We start from the raw sequence: 16071 nt of genomic DNA, 5'->3' as shown, positions 1-16071 counted from the left end.
GGACACCATGCCTAAGGCTGGTGCCATGTACGCCGGCCCAAGGAGACGCACTGGATACCAGATGCGTAGACCCGGCTTCATGGCACCTGGCTCGATGCCCACTCTAGCCCGGCCGATACGAGGAGCTGGAATGTACCGCACTGGGCTATGCACATGCACTGGGGAAACTGTGCGCTCTACCGCATAACACGGTGCCTGCCCAGTCCTTCTCTCTCCGGTAAGCACGGGAAGTTGGTGCAGGTCTCCTACCTGGCTTCGCCACACTCCCAGTGTGCCACCCCCCAAGACATTTTTGGGGTTGCCTCTCGGGCTTCCAGCTGCGCTGCCGTGCTGCCTCCTCATACCAGCGCCTCTCTGCCTTCGCTGCCTCCAGCTCTGCTTTGGGGACGGCAATATTCCCCTGGCTGTGCCCAGGGTCCTTTGCCGTCCAGAATCTCCTCCCATGTCCAGGAGTCCTGTGTTCTTTTCCGCTGCTGCTGCTGCCCTTTACCACGCTGCTTGGTCCTTTGTTGGTGGGTGTTTCTGTAACGACATTCCTCCTCCTCTTCTGAGGAGGAGAAGTGAGAAGGATCGGAATGATTAAATCACTTTTTCCACATCAATCTACACACATTATCCCGTAATGACAAAGCAAAAACAGGTTTTTGCAAATATATATAAAAATGAAATACTACATTTTTGCAAATATATATAAAAATGAAATACTAAGTTGACATAAGTATTCAGACCCTTTACTCAGTACCTTGTTGAAGCACCTTTGGCAGCGATTACAGCCTTGAGTTTTCTTGGGTATGACACTACAAGTTTGGCACACTTGTATTCGGGGAGTTTCTTCCATTCTTCTCTGCAGATCCTCTCAAGCTCTGTCAGGTTGGATGGGGAGCATCACTGCACAGCTATTTTCAGGTCTCTCCAGAGATGTTCGATCGGGTTCAAGTCCGGGCTCTGGCTGGGCCACTCAAGGACATTCAGAGACTTGTCCCGAAGCCACTCCTGTGTTGTCTTGGCTGTGTGCTTGGGGTCGTTGTCCTGTTGGAAGGTGAACCGTCGCCCCAGTCTGAGCGCTCTGGAGCAGGTTTTCAACACTCTGTACTTTGCTACGTTCATCTTCCCCTCAATCCTGACTAGTCTTCCAGTCCCTGCCGCTGAACAAGATCCCCATAGCAGGATGCTGCCACTACCATGCTTCACCGTAGGGACGGTGCCAGGTTTCCTCCAGACATGATGGTTGGCATTCAGGCTCAAGAGTTCAATCCTGGTTTAATCAGACCAGAGAATCTTGTTTCCCATTGACTGAGAGTCCTTTAGGTGCCTATTGAAAAACTCCAAGTTGGCTGTCATGTGCCTTTTACTGAGGAGTGCCATAAAGGCCTGATTGGTGGAGTGCTGGAGAGATGGTCGTGTTTCTGGAAGGTTCTCCATCTCTACAGGGGAACTCTGGAGCTCTGTCAGAGTGGCCATCGGGTTCTTGGTCACCTCCCTGTCCAAGGCCCTTCTCCCCCGATTGCCCAGTTTGGCCGGGCGGCCAGCTCTAGGAAACTCTTGGTGGTTCCAAACTTCTTCCATTTAAGAATGATGGAGGCCACTGTGTTCTTGGGGACCTTCAAGGCTGCAACAATTCCTTAGACCTCATGGCTTGATTTCTGCTCTGACATGCACTGTCAACTGTGGGACCTTATATTTGTGCCTGTCCAAATCATGTCCAATCAATTGAATTTACCACAGGTGGACTCCAATCAAGTTGTAAAACATCTCAAAGATGATCAATGGAAACAGAATGCACCTGAGCTACATTTTCCAGTGTCATAACAAAGGATCTGAATACTTATGGAAATAAGGTATTTCTGTTTATTATTTGAAACATATTTGCAAAAATGTTTAAGAACCTGTTTTTGCTTTGTCATTTGGGGGTATTGTTTGTAGATTGGTGAAGGAAAACATTAATTTAATCCATTTTAGAATACGGCTGTAATGTAACAAAATGTGGAAAAAGACAAGTGGTCTGAATACTTTCCGAATGCACTGTATATCCAGGTATCTCTGCCCTAGCACTTAATCCCATTACATTACACATAAATCATTGAATAAAAGTGTCTTCTGTAGGGGATGAGATTTGTTAAGAGCCGTGAGGCATGGTCTGAATATTAACACGCATTGCTTGTGGTATGGTTTTGGAAACATCAGGACCTTATCTTTAATATCAGAGAGAAATACTTTTCTAAAAACAGAAGGTTGTCCCCGTTGTCCCTGAAAAATACTGTAGGCTGCAACTGTATACAGTACAGTAAGTGTGTATTTTGCATTTGTGAAATGATTGATGTGATATGAAAGTAGAGGGATTTATGTTGCTAGTACCATTCCGCAATTGAACAACGATAAACCTTTAGATGGTGAATTAGGCTGTTTTGGCTTCCAGAGCCAATTCACCCTTTAAACAGAACATGTAAGATCCTTGGACTAAGATGAGTAACGTTAGGCTACTTTAGTCCAATATTGGGCAGCCTTGCCTTAAAATGCTTAAGCAGACTGGAACTGTGACAACAAAAAAGTAATGGTAAACAGTGGTACATCTTCATTGATCCACCAGCTTTGATTTAGCTTTAGGACATAGACAGAAAGTAAGATGAGAAGCGAGAGGGTTTGCTCAGCTTAAAATCTGTCCACGATAATAAGACCAAGAAGTGAGGATTTTTTTATGATAGTCAATGAGTGTCGAATTTAGTCAACAAAAAATGTAATTCCTAATTTGCTACGTGAGGCTTATTTGATCGAATAGAAGTTATGTGCATACCTCACAAGACATGCCACAAGAATGACTACATGGAACTCTATTCCACATCAAGTAAATCATGACAGCAGTAAAATTAGATTACAAAAACACCATATGGGACAGCGGGGACTGCGAAGCAACACAAACATTGGCACAGACACATGCATACACACACAATAACATACGCACTATTCATACACATGGATTTAGTACTGTATAAATGTGGTACTGGTGGAGTAGGGGCCTGAGGGCACACAGTGTGTTGTGAATGTATTGTAATGTTTTTTAAATTGTATAAACTGCCTTAATTTTGCTAGACCCCAGGAAGAGTACCTGCTGCCGGGGATCCATAATAAATACAAATGGTTAGGTTGTTAATCAGACGCACGTGGCATTCCGGCAATTTACAACAAAAAAATACTATATTGGTGTTGTGCCAGTTGTTGACGAGCAAAACTGCCCTCTCATTTGCTAGAATGGTCCCGCCTGATCTTGCCTGTCTTCGATCTTTGAGGACATGTATTTCCATCGTTAGAGCGGTCATTCGACTATCTCTAGATATTCTTTCACCAAGTTGACGATTCACCGAGCGCTCCTCCACGGCCCACTTGTGATTGGCTACAGGTAGGCCTACATGTTCACTTGAACCCAGTCTGGTGTTTGAAACGGTGGAATGACCGAATCTGGATACAGTTTGAAGTTGCTATTTACTTTTGATTTGTAGCAATAGTAGAGTAGCATTGCAGCAAAATTGAATATAGCCTACATATAAACGGCAAGGAAGAGGAGCTTTCACCGCTGAGATGGTGATTTCTGACTAGTAGACGTAGCCTATCATGTCAACCCTTCCTGAATTCATTGCAAATGTTACAAACCAATTGCACAAGGTAAGCTTGTTTCATGACTAACGTTAGATAAATAAAATTATCACTTTTGCAGAATTGTAATCCAATTCGCAGTGGTAGTCTATAACATTGAGTTAGTTCATAGCCAAGGAACTCATGCCTCTGAGGTCGAGAATAAATAGTCTCTGAATATGGCCCATAAAACAATGCAGTCATGCAACATTCAACTAACCTTTACTTGCCGGTACTTTCTTCGTTCTTGATTCAGAAAGCTGCGGTGTATTATAAACATCTGTTTCCAGTTGCAGGCGGAACGCCAAAAAAAAGAAAATATCCAGGAAAATCTTAAATCCACTTTTTGTATTAAGTGAGATGCGTCTTGCATGTGTGTAGATCTTTGCTTGGGTTGCGTGGCCGCGGCATTGTCATTTTTAAAAAACTGGATAGTTTGTGGAAAGAATTTGGAAACGTGAAATGTCTGCTAGCTAAAATGTCTCCTCACTCTCTGCAAAAAGTGCTTTTAATATCTTTCTTATGAATGTTACCTCATTATTGGGGTTCTACTTGCAACTAGAACAGGAGATAATAAGACAATGCGGGCTTCTGAATCGAGATTTAATAAAGTATCGCCAAGTAGTGTGAATGAATGGCAAAACATTTGCTGATTAGGCAAATCCTTAAGCAACACCATCATATCAATGGCTATTCGCAAGCTTTAACATGTAATGTTGGGTATAGTTTATTGGCTAGTTAGTGTACCGTGTTTTTTGTTTCACAATGAACTGTCAGAAAAACTGAAACCAGAAAGAGAGACAATTATGGGTCCTGTGTTGCTCAGTTGCAACACCAGGGTTATGGGTTCGATTCCCACGCGGGTCCAGTATGCAAATGTAGGGAATCACAACTGTAAGTTGCACTGGATAAAATTGTCTGCTAAATTGCCCTTGTTTGGCATATTAGAAATTAAAGGACAGCATGTGTGTAACACTGAGTAAGTAATGATCTGTAGCGTTTCAGTTCTGAAGTTCATGTTAGTAAAGTGAGACAAGTTTAGTGCAGTAAAAATTGGCTTTAAAGTGATACTTTGGCAATGAGGCCCTTTATTTACTTCCCAAGAGTCAGATGAACTTGTGGATACCATCATACTTAAATACTTCCTTAACTCTATTTCTGTCAGATATCAGTTGCGTGCCTATGCCTCACCTCAAGACAAGGCTATCCAATAAAATAAGTCAAGTACAAGAACTGTGGATATTATGGAGACAAACTCATTTAGCATTTCAGAAGAACCCCCACCCCACCCCACAGCATTTCAGGATAAGGCTATACATGATCACCTTCCCTTTTCCAAATTATTGCATGATGGATTGTACAAATGCTAAGGCATACCCATGATTATACACATTGGGCAAGGTTAGAGAAGACCTTTTGACAACTTAAACAGTGATATTATACGGCAGACAATCAAATGCATGTGATGGTTGGCTGAACATGAGTAACTTGGGAGTTGATCTATCAGCTGATGAAATTTATGCAATGTTTGCTCTGGCCATGCACTTAGCCTACGGTTGCTTAATGTTTCACATGCAAATTCAGCAATAAAGATACTGTATACATTTCACAAGAGAATGTGTATTCTGTCAAACATTGTTTGAAGCAACTGGATGAATGACAATGTTCTGGTATCTTTGTTTTTTTCCCCTCAGTCTATTCAGCCTCTTTCCTCACAAGTCCACCATGCCGATTGAATTGGCCATGCCGCTCTACCTGTCAAACGATGACTTCTGCTACACGAGGTCCCCGAAATCACTACAACCACTACGACCCTGTCTGAAGCCCTGCATGCAGTTCAAACCCTCTGCCCCTCCTATGCAGACTGAACCAGATTTGCTTCATGAGAAGAATGGGAAACCTAAAAGGCGAGTGTCCTTCGCCGACCACAAGGGCCTGGCCCTCACCAAGGTGAAGTTCTTTTCTCATTTTGACACTATTAACATCCCACTCAACATCACAGAGCTGTTCAGCTCTTCACTCAAGTTACCAAATGAGGAGGACAAACTGATAATGGGCTTCACCCAGCCCTCCTCTGATTACCTGCTGTTCCGTCAGCGTCTGGAGACTGAGCTTGTCTGCCTAGAGCACTGCATGCTGAAAGAGAAGGCACTGTCTGGAACCGTGAAAGTCAAAAACCTGTCCTTTGAGAAGTCTGTCAAGGTGCGTGTAACCTTTGACACTTGGAAAAGCTACACAGACTTGGAGTGCCAGTACTTGAAGGACACCTACACAGGCTCGAACTATGACACCTTCGCCTTCAAGGTTTCCCTTCCAGCTGAGCTGAGGCCGCACAAGCACATAGAGTTTGCCATCTGCTACAAAGTCAATGGCCAGACATACTGGGACGGTAACCAGGGCCGAAACTACAGGATCATCTGGTCTGCTCTGAAGATGGACGGCCAGGGCAGCTTCAGCAATAACCAGCAGAGACACTCGTTTGATCTTGGAATTCAATTCGACTTCTATGGAAGTCCTAGATGCTCCCATGGGATGTTCCCAGAGTGGCCAAGTTATGCAGGATATGAGGATATTAGACCGTACTACTGAAAAGCCGTCATCCTTAGAGTAAAGTGTTTTTTGTTCAGAGAAAGGGCTGTTCCCGAAAATGAAATGTATATATATATATATATATTTTTTTTTTTCAGGCCAGGCCAGTCTCGCCATGCTCGGGGGAACAAAAGCAATAAGAAAAATAAATACGTTTTGGGATGGGGGTTGTATACTCTGGATTATCAGAACTAGAATATTCAGATGTGACATTTACTGATTGCAAAGCAGGTTTAATTAACAGGCATATCTCAGTGTAGATGTTGACTGAACCAAGAGAAGAACATAATTAATATCTAGCTTTTGTACTTGATCTACAGTGGGTTCTGGAATTATTGGATCCCTTGATAAAGATTAGTAAAAAAACGAAAAATTCAAACTGGTCTCTATTCTATGCTCAAAAAATGTATAAATTATATTTTGTACTAATACAATTGCTCAGACAAAGATCTTGTTTAACAAGTAATAAAAAAAAATCTCAAAGTTGAGGTCAAAATTGAGGGATCCCATGTTTTCAATATTCAATAGACCATAGCACCGCCTGAAGTTTGCTAAACGGCAATGGCACTTGGATAGGAACCAGTGCTATTGTCATAAGACATGAAAATAGTAGTCTTTGCCCACGCACACCAATGGTGGGTTTAGCCTTCGAAAGAACAATGTGCATGCAGAAAATACCTCAGCCCTACTGTGAATTGTGTCGTTATCCTTAAAAAGGGATGGACAAACACAGGGATGCTGGACTATTGAAAACAGAGGATCCAATCATTTTGTCCCTTATCTTTTTGAGATTGTTTAACAAGTATTATATATATATATATATATATATCTCTGAGCAATTGTATTAGTGTAAAATATACATTTCATGCAATATAGCTCAGTATTTATTTTATACAGTGTATTTTGCCCCTCTTTGTCAAGGGATCCAGTAATTCTGGACCCCACTGTGTGTTGGGATAAGCCATTACATTAACTGGTAAAACTATGTACACTGTTATGTGTGATGCAGGTCAAAATAATTGGAAGAACAATGTTTACGATGAAACTTTCAATGATTTTTAACAAATAGATTTGGAATCAAAATGTCTGTACTTTCACATCACATCTCTTGTACTGAGTTCTTTAAGTTGATTTATGTTAAGTGATATGACTTCAGAATAGACTGGTATTTTTAAGTCCCTTCAGGATTTGCACCATGTTTGTTCTGAGCTCATTCTGGAATGTGGGTGTATTGAGTTCAAATCCTTCCATTTTTAAAGGGGTGGGAATGGCAGGAATTTACTTGGGACTGGAACCTTAGAAATACACATTCTGTCTGCTCCTGTTGATGATTTAAAATGTTTTACCGTGTTCACTATGCTGCTCTATGTAAATAAGAGTCATTGGAAATGTTTTTAAAGGAACAAGTATGAAGGATGGAATTTTGTATGTCAGAATTAAATATGTTTTGCAAGAATATTACATTTTTTTTTGTTTATTTAAACTCCTCGTTGAAACCTCCAGCACAGAGGTGGTATTACTACTGTGGGTGATATGAAACAAGCCTTTTGATGGCAATTCAGTGAAATGATAGGAGAGCTAACCAAAGGTTTGTTTGACTTATCAATCCCATGACCTCGTCACTATGAACTATGATACTCAAACAGATGTCTATAGAAGTGACTGAAGCCTGTTCAACGCATAGCAACCTGTACAAAGGTCTGCCAGCTGAACTATATTCAGCAAGACCCTTAGACACCATTCACCAAGCCATACATTAACAGATAAGACTGTTTACTGTAGAGTTCACTACTATATCAAACACACTAAAAACAAAAATGAACTGAGTGAGGGGGAAGAAATCTTTCTTGGTCACTAAGAACAATTTGCTGCCTTTTATAAAGGGTCTTATAAGAGTTGGAAATTTTAGCATGTAAATCTTGGGGCAAACAGAAAATATAAGGAATTTGAAATATATTTATTTATTCTACTTTTGATACTTAAGTATATTTTAAAATCAAATACTTTTAGACTTTTACTCAAGTAGTATTTTGCTGGGTGACTTTTACTTGTAACTTTCTATTAAGGTATCAAAACTTTTACTCAAGTATGACAATTGGGTACTTTATCCACCACTGACAAATGGTGCCCACAAACTGTTAGGGCTCACATAAAGCTTTCCCAACTGCGGAGTACCAACATCAGTCCCAACACCTTACCACTGCCACACCTGGCAATCAGCGGAACCTTGTGTGGAAGCAAAACAGATAATTCAGCCTCATTTACTGCCTTTCAAAAATAATCATGGCTGACTTGCAAAAACAAATGTGTTTTCTACTGACAATTGAGATGTACAAACTATGGCATAAGGGGACGACAAGCGGAAAAGAGGCAAATACATAATTTTAAGACATCAATGAGCGAGCTAGGTTGGAGGTAGCCATAACTAGTTGTCCACCACTTTTGAAATGTACAGTGACAAAATTCAGAACATTGTACACCAAGTCAGAACTGTAGGATAGATAAAGGAGGCATATAAGCAGACCATGAAGGCTCTTACAATATTCAATGATTACATTTCTCTAAAACTTGAACCCGAACGAACATGTCTGGAGAGACCTGAAAATAGCTGTGCAGCTACGCTCCCCATCCAATCTGACGGAGCTTGAGAGGATCTGCAGAGAACAGGTGTGCCAAGCTTCTAGCATCATACCAAAAAAGGCTGTAATCGCTGCCAAAGGTGCTTAAACAAAGTACTGGATAAAGGTTCTGAATACTTACACTACCGTTCAAAAGTTTGGGGTCACTTAGAAAGGTCCTTGTTTTTGTAAGAAAAGCTTTTTTTTGTCCATTAAAATAGCATCAAATTGATCAGAAATAGTGAAAACATTGTTAATGTTGTACATTTCTATTGTAGCTGGGAATGGCTGATTTTTTATGGAATGTCTACGTAGATGTACAGATGCCCATTATCAGCAACCATCACTCCTGTGTTCCAATGGCACGTTGTGTTAACTAATCCAAGTTTAGCATTTTGAAAGGCTAATTGATCATTAGAAAACCCTTTTGCAATTATGTTAGCACAGCTGAAAACTGTCCTGATTAAAGAAGCAATAAAACGGTCCTTCTTTAGACTAGTTGAGTATCTGGAGCATCAGCATTTCTGGGTTTGATTACAGGCTCAAAATGGCCAGAAACAAAGACCTTTCTTCTGAAACTCGTCAGTCTATTCTTGTTCTGAGAAATTAAGGCTGTGTATGAGATCTGTGTAGCCAGAATAGAAAGAGGAATGGGAGTCCCTGGTGCACAACTGAGCAAGAGGACAAGTACATTAGTGTGTCTAGTTTGAGAAACAGATGCCTCAACTATCATAAGTCCTCAACTGGCAGCTTCATTAAATAGTACCCGCAAAACACCAGTCTCAACGTCAACAGTGAGGAGGCGACTCCGGGATGCTGGCCTTCTAGGCAGAGTTGCATCGAAAAAGCCATATCTCAGACTGGCCAATAAAAAGAAAAGATTAAGATGGGCAAAAGAACCCAGGCACTGGACAGAGGAACTCTGCCTAGAAGGCCAGCATCCCGGAGTCGCCTCCTCACTGTTGACGTTGAGACTGGTGTTTTGCGGGTACTATTTAATGAAGCTGCCAGTGAGGACTTGTGAGGCGTCTGTTTCTCAAACTAGACACTCTAATGTACTTGTCCTATTGCTCAGTTGTGCACTGGGGCCTCCCACTCCTCTTTCTATTCTGGTTAGAGCCAGTTTACGTTGTTCTGTGAAGGGAGTAGTACACAGATTTCGTACACAGCTTTGCACGATATCGTCAATTTGCTTTTCTTTCAAAAACAAGGACATTTCTAAGTGACCCCAAACATATGAACGGTAGTGTATGTAAATGTGATATTTCCGTTTTTAATTTTGTATACATTTGCAAACATTAAAAAAACTGTTTTTGCTTTGTCATTATGGGGTGTTGTGTGTGTACATTGAGGAGGAAAAAAACTATTTCATAAATTTTAGAATAAGGCTGTAATGTAACAAAATGTGGGAAAAGTCAAGGGGTCTGAATACTTTCCGAATACACTATGTACAGTACCAGTCAAACGTTTGGACACACCTACTCATTCAAGGGTTTATTTTTAATTTTTTACTATTTTCTACATTGTAGAATAATAGTGAAGACATCAAAACTATGAAATAACACATATGGAATCTTGTAGTAACCAAAAAAGTGGTTACTTTCAATCAAAATATATTTTATATTTGAGATTCTTCAAATAGCCACCCTTTGTCCTTTGCCTTTCTCTCAACCAGCTTCATGAGGTAGTCACTTGGAATGCATTTCAATTGACAGGTGTTCCTTGTTAAAAGTTAATTTTTAATGCGTTTGAGCCAATCAGTTGTGTTGTGACAAGGTTGGGGTGGTAATACAGAAGATAGCCCTATATGGTAAAATATAAAAAGGTCCATATTATGACAAGAATGAGTAGTTGTGTCCAAACCTTTGACTAGTACTGTATGTGGAACAAAGCCTTACAATTATGTTTAGTTATAAATTTCATTTGAGAATAATTCACATCCCACTGTTAAATCAACTTTCCATGCACAGTGTAAGCACCAGTATTTCTGCATGAGTTGTGCTGTGACCACCAATGTACTGTAGCTTCACCATTATTGTATACTGAAGGACAATATCAATTTAACATACAACAATTTCAAAGATTTTACTGAGTTCCAGTTAATTTAACGAAATCAGTCAATTGAAGTAAACTCATTAAACCCTAATCTATGGATTTCACATGACTGGGAATACAGATATGCATTTTTTGGTCACAGATACCAACAAAAAAAAGAGGTAGGGGTGTGGATCAGAAAACCAGTCAATATCTGGTGTGACCACCATTTGCCTCATGCATTGCCACACATTTCCATCGCATGGAGTTGATCAGGCTGTTGATTGTGGCCTGTGGAATGTTGTCCCACTCCTCTTCAATTGCTGTGCGAAATTACTGGATATTGGCAGGAACTGGAACATGCTGTCGTACACATTGACCCAGAGCATCCCATACATGCTCAATGGATGACATGTCTGGTGAGTATGCAGGTCATGGAAGAACTCTGGTATTTTCAGCTTCCAGAAAATGTGTACAGAACCTTCTGACATGGGGCTGTGCATTATCATGCTGAAACATGAGTTGATGACAGCAGATGAATGACACGACAATGGGTCTGAGGATCTTGTCACGGTATCTCAGTGCATTCAAATGGTCATCTGTAAAATTAAATTATGTTCATTGTCTAGTTTATGCCTGCCCATAGCATAATCCCACAACCACCATGGGGCACTTTGTTCACAACGTTGACATAAGAAAATCTCTGGCTCACACAATGCCATACATGTGGTCTACGGTTGTGAGGCCAGTTGGACGTACTGCCAAATTCTCAAAAATTATGTTGGGTATGGTAGAGAAATTAACATTGAATTTTCTGGTAACAGCTCTGGTGGACATTCCTGCAGTCAGCATGCAAATTGCTCACCCCTCAAAACTTGAGACATTGTCTTGTGTGACAAAACAGCACATTTTAGAGCTGCACCTGTCAGCATCATCCTGTCAGCTTCTTGATATGCCACACCTGTCAGGTGGATGGATTATCTTGGCAAAGAGATGTAAACAAATTTGTTTACAACATTTGAGAGAAATAAGCTTTTTGTGCTTGTGGAAAATGTCTAGGATATTTTATTTCAGCTCATTAAACATGGGACCAACACTTTATATTTTGCGTTTATATTTTTGTTTCATAAATTAGATTGATTGCTTGTTACTTTCTAGTGCGTCCTTGTTTAGATTCAACTAAAAAGAGGAGCCTGGTAGTCGATTTACTGATGTAATGGTCTTCCCTGTCATTAGGTGTCGCTAATGTATTTTAGGCTACAAGTTTAACCGGAACTGCAACCGGAGATTACGTTTGATTGTTTATATTTTCCCACAATTTTATATGTATTATGTAAAATGTGTATTGTCTGAATAAGGTTGGAAAGATATGAATAAAGGGAAGTGTCTAATATCGTGTAACGTTAACCTTGTTCCGCGACAAACTTCGGATAAATATTTTCTTTAATCGCTGACCACGGACACGCGGGAAGAACGCGCGGAAACAGAGGACATGACAGGAGGATTGTTTGCTACAAGAGACCAGATAGCTAGCAAGTAGCACGCAAACATTTTATTTCCAGTAAACATACTTGGATTAGTTGGTTGAAATCCTATCCCTCAATAATGGAGGAATACAAGGAGAATATTCAAGACAAGGGTGACAATGTGAAATTGTCTTCTAAACCCGAGGAAGATGACAAGGTGAGTAATTTACTGTAGAGCTAACGTTAACTCTGCTAAAGTAGGAATAACAGCCAGGTGATATTTTAAACGAGTTACCTACTTGTGAGACTAACGTTATATTCCTTTCTCTATTTCAAGTCTTGCAACAAGGTGTGTAGTAACATTGGCGAACCTGTCCCTCAAGTATCTTCTACTCGTGGCGAGTTCAGTGATCCTGTTTACAAGGAGATTGCTCTTGCAAATGGACATATCAACCGCATGAACAAGGATGAGCTTCGGTCTAAACTGGCAGAGTGTAAGCTTGACACAAGGTATGTAGGAACACTTGTTTCAGCAGGAGATTGCTACAAACGTAATCCATTGGAGATCAGGATTTCTACGTTAGGAAATCCTAGAGCTGCTTGACATGTCACTGGAAAAAGATCTGTATCACTGAACATGATCCCAAGTGTGTGTCTCTCTCACTGTGTGTAGAGGTGTGAAGGATGTGATGAAGAAGCGGTTGAAGAACTACTACAAGAAGCAGAAGCTGTCTTTGATGCAGTCTGTGACAGAGGGTGGACCAACTGATGCCTACTATGACTTCATCTGTGTGGTGGACTTTGAGGCAACGTGTGAACAAGACAACCCCCTTGACTTCACGCATGAAATCATTGAGTTTCCAATGGTCCTGTTCAACACCCACACTTTAGACATTGTAAGTGAGGAGGGGACATTGTTAGAATCAATGCATTGTAAGGCTTGCGTGTACTATCAGATGTATGGCCCTTTTGAGTGCACATTAGTAGTTGATGCAAATAATACACATGTTTTGTTATCATGAATGACACTTGATTTCATTGTAGGAGGACAGCTTTCAGGAATATGTTAGGCCAGAAGTCAACACACAGCTGTCAGAGTTCTGCATAAAGTTGACAGGGATAACACAGGTGAGACACCAGACAGATTGTTGTCTAAACCAATTTTGAAGGACTAGAATACTATGATCCACAATACTTCACACATTGTACTGTTAATATAAGAGTTTTCTAACTGCTTTTTTTGGGCCAGAAAATGGTGGATGAAGCAGACACGTTCCCCGATGTTCTTAAGCGGGTGGTGCTTTGGCTTCAGGAGAAAGAGCTTGGCACAAAATACAAATATGCCATTCTTACAGATGGGTATGTACGTGTTGTCAGGGGGCACTAACACTGCTTTTATGTATTAATGATAACTAGCGAGATATTACATGTTCTCATTAGTACAACTATGTGCTTTTGTTATTTCCACAGATCTTGGGACATGAGCAAGTTCATGAACACCCAGTGCCGTTTAAGTCGGCTCAGATATCCACAGTTTGCAAAGAAGTGGATCAACATCAAAAAATTCTACGGAAACTTCTATAAGGTTGTGATAATAAAATGATCAGAAATATCTCTGTAAATGTAGAGACATGTTAGACACGATCTGTTGAGTAGAACAATAGAACTAGAATCCTCACTTTCTTTTTCACAGGTCCCTCGTACCCAGACCAAGCTGAGTAGCATGCTAGAGAAGCTGGGACTTCAATACGAGGGCCGCCCTCACTCTGGCCTGGATGACTCGCGCAACATTGCTCGCATTGCGCTGCGCATGCTGCAGGATGGTTGCCAACTGCGCATCAACGAGCGCATGCACGAAGGACAGCTGCGGACTGTGCCCAGCTCTGCCCCTGTGGAAGGAGCCCCACCCCCACATAATCCTCGCAGCAGAGTCTAGCCCCCCACCTCGACTTCAGCTCCACATCCCCTGGCTCTGACTTCCACATTGGGGCCTTCAAGCAGGCATCCCATGTCTGTTTTACTCCCATGACTTGAAAATAATTCATTGTGTTTTTCCCACTCAATCTGAGTCTACTTTTTGTCCCAAATTGTGGGACTCTGTGGATAGTTTTTTAATTTTATTAGTAGTGCCACTTACCACAATAAAAATGTTGTTTCTGCCTTTTGACAACTTCTGTAGATTTCCACAGTAGCACTCAGACATGGTTTGCTACAAGTTTCTTTAAAGAATAATTGTTATTTCGCTGGGCTTTTGTCTTTCATATTGTCTGAAAACAAAACAACCTTGCTGACCCTCAAATGTACTTAACTGTGTCTGTTAGAGGCCTGGCTTCAGTTTTTTTATTTTTTATTTTACAGCGCATGCCTGTGTACTTATTGAACTTGTGAGTCCACTAAAACAGGTTCAAGAAAATTTAGGATATGTTTGGTGTAAGCAATGCACAAACTCGTGGGCTAATAATGTATGAGCTATTGTCTTAAACCATTTCTAGTTTAATACTAATAAATATTTACTTCATTTTAGCCTGCTTTCTTTACTTTCTGCTGGGCAGTATATTTTAAATGGCTTTTGTGGGAAATATACACAATTGTCATACTTGAGTCGAGCACACCAACACTCAGACATCTTTTAAAAACGAGTGTTTGTGTTTAATGAGTCCGCCAGATCAGAGGCAATAGGGATGACCAGGGATGTTCTCTTGATAAGTGTGTGAATTGGACCATTTTCTTGTCTTACCAAGCATTCAAAATGTAACGAGTACATTTGGGTGTCAGTGAAAAATCTATGAAGTAAAAAGTGCATCATTTTCTTTAGGAATGTAGTGAAGTCAAAAATATAAATAGTAAAGTACAGATACTCCCCAAAACGACTTATGCTGTACTTATTAGTATTTTCACTTAAGTACTTTACACCACTGGTCCTTAACATGTATCGTCTATCTCGGTTTGTGTTGCGTTTTTTAATCAGTTTGAACATCATGGACTCGCATTTGCATAAAATATAATTTACAAATGGTACAACATCTAACATTTCTGTGCTTCATGGTAACGGGTTCACGAGAAAAGCATTATGCCCTTTTTATGTTATGTACAAATCCAATCAAATTTCAAATTTGGGGTCCCGAGTGGCGCAGCGGTCTAAGGCGCAATAATGTGTTCTTAACTGACTTGCCGAGTTAAATAAAGGTAAAAATAAAAATGTCTAATTTCAACACATAATCCAATGTGATATGGTGACGTAATGATTTTTACCAAATTCTGTGCATTCACATCATATCCGTTAGATGGAGACAAATCACATGTAACTCACGGTACAAAGAACACGCTGTTTCCCGTCAAGGAATACCAAGAGAAAGTGGTACAGTATTTTGTATTTGCCCCCAATGAGACATCAAATCAAATGTTATTTATCACATGTGCCGAATACAACTGGTGTAGACTTTAAAGTGAAATACTTGCATACGAACCTTTCCTTACGATGCCTTGAACTCATTACATCATGCAAGTTTCAATGTCTGCTACTAAAAAATACATTTGGAAGGGTGACATTAAATATGGTGTTTGATCAAAATAACATTCCAGAAACTTAATTCAGTACTATTTGGTCTGTATTTCTTATAAGCATCGTATATCCCATCTATGACCAGAATAATTATGGGGGAAATGAGCTCAATATAGAATCATTAATTCAACTTTTACAACTCATCAGTTGGTGGGGAAAATATATCTAAATAAAA

General features: G+C 40.4%; 2 protein-coding genes across 3 annotated transcripts; both read left to right on the top strand.

The window, feature by feature from the left end:
- Positions 1-3016: 3016 nt before the first annotated feature.
- Positions 3017-7674, top strand: LOC109868016 (protein phosphatase 1 regulatory subunit 3B). Of its 2 annotated transcripts, none has more exons than XM_020457380.2 (2): positions 3017-3394; positions 5322-7674. In XM_020457380.2, exon 2 carries the CDS (start codon positions 5353-5355, stop codon positions 6214-6216), a length of 864 nt encoding a protein of 287 aa, XP_020312969.1. In that variant the 5' UTR covers positions 3017-3394; positions 5322-5352; the 3' UTR covers positions 6217-7674. The 2 variants fall into 2 exon arrangements, with proteins under 2 accessions (XP_020312969.1, XP_020312968.1); XM_020457379.2 differs by having other exon boundaries at positions 3377-3657.
- Positions 7675-12078: 4404 nt separating this feature from the next.
- Positions 12079-14857, top strand: LOC109868014 (3'-5' exoribonuclease 1). The gene is made up of 7 exons (XM_020457376.2): positions 12079-12551; positions 12672-12844; positions 13008-13230; positions 13379-13462; positions 13584-13693; positions 13805-13919; positions 14028-14857. The coding sequence occupies exons 1-7, from the start codon at positions 12474-12476 to the stop codon at positions 14268-14270; spliced, it is 1026 nt and encodes a 341-aa protein (XP_020312965.1). The 5' UTR covers positions 12079-12473; the 3' UTR covers positions 14271-14857.
- The last annotated feature ends 1214 nt before the right edge of the window (positions 14858-16071 follow it).

The sequence above is a fragment of the Oncorhynchus kisutch genome, linkage group LG23, assembly GCF_002021735.2.
Source record: "Oncorhynchus kisutch isolate 150728-3 linkage group LG23, Okis_V2, whole genome shotgun sequence".
Taxonomy (NCBI): Eukaryota; Metazoa; Chordata; class Actinopteri; order Salmoniformes; family Salmonidae; genus Oncorhynchus; species Oncorhynchus kisutch.
This window is presented reverse-complemented; position numbering and strand designations above follow the sequence as displayed.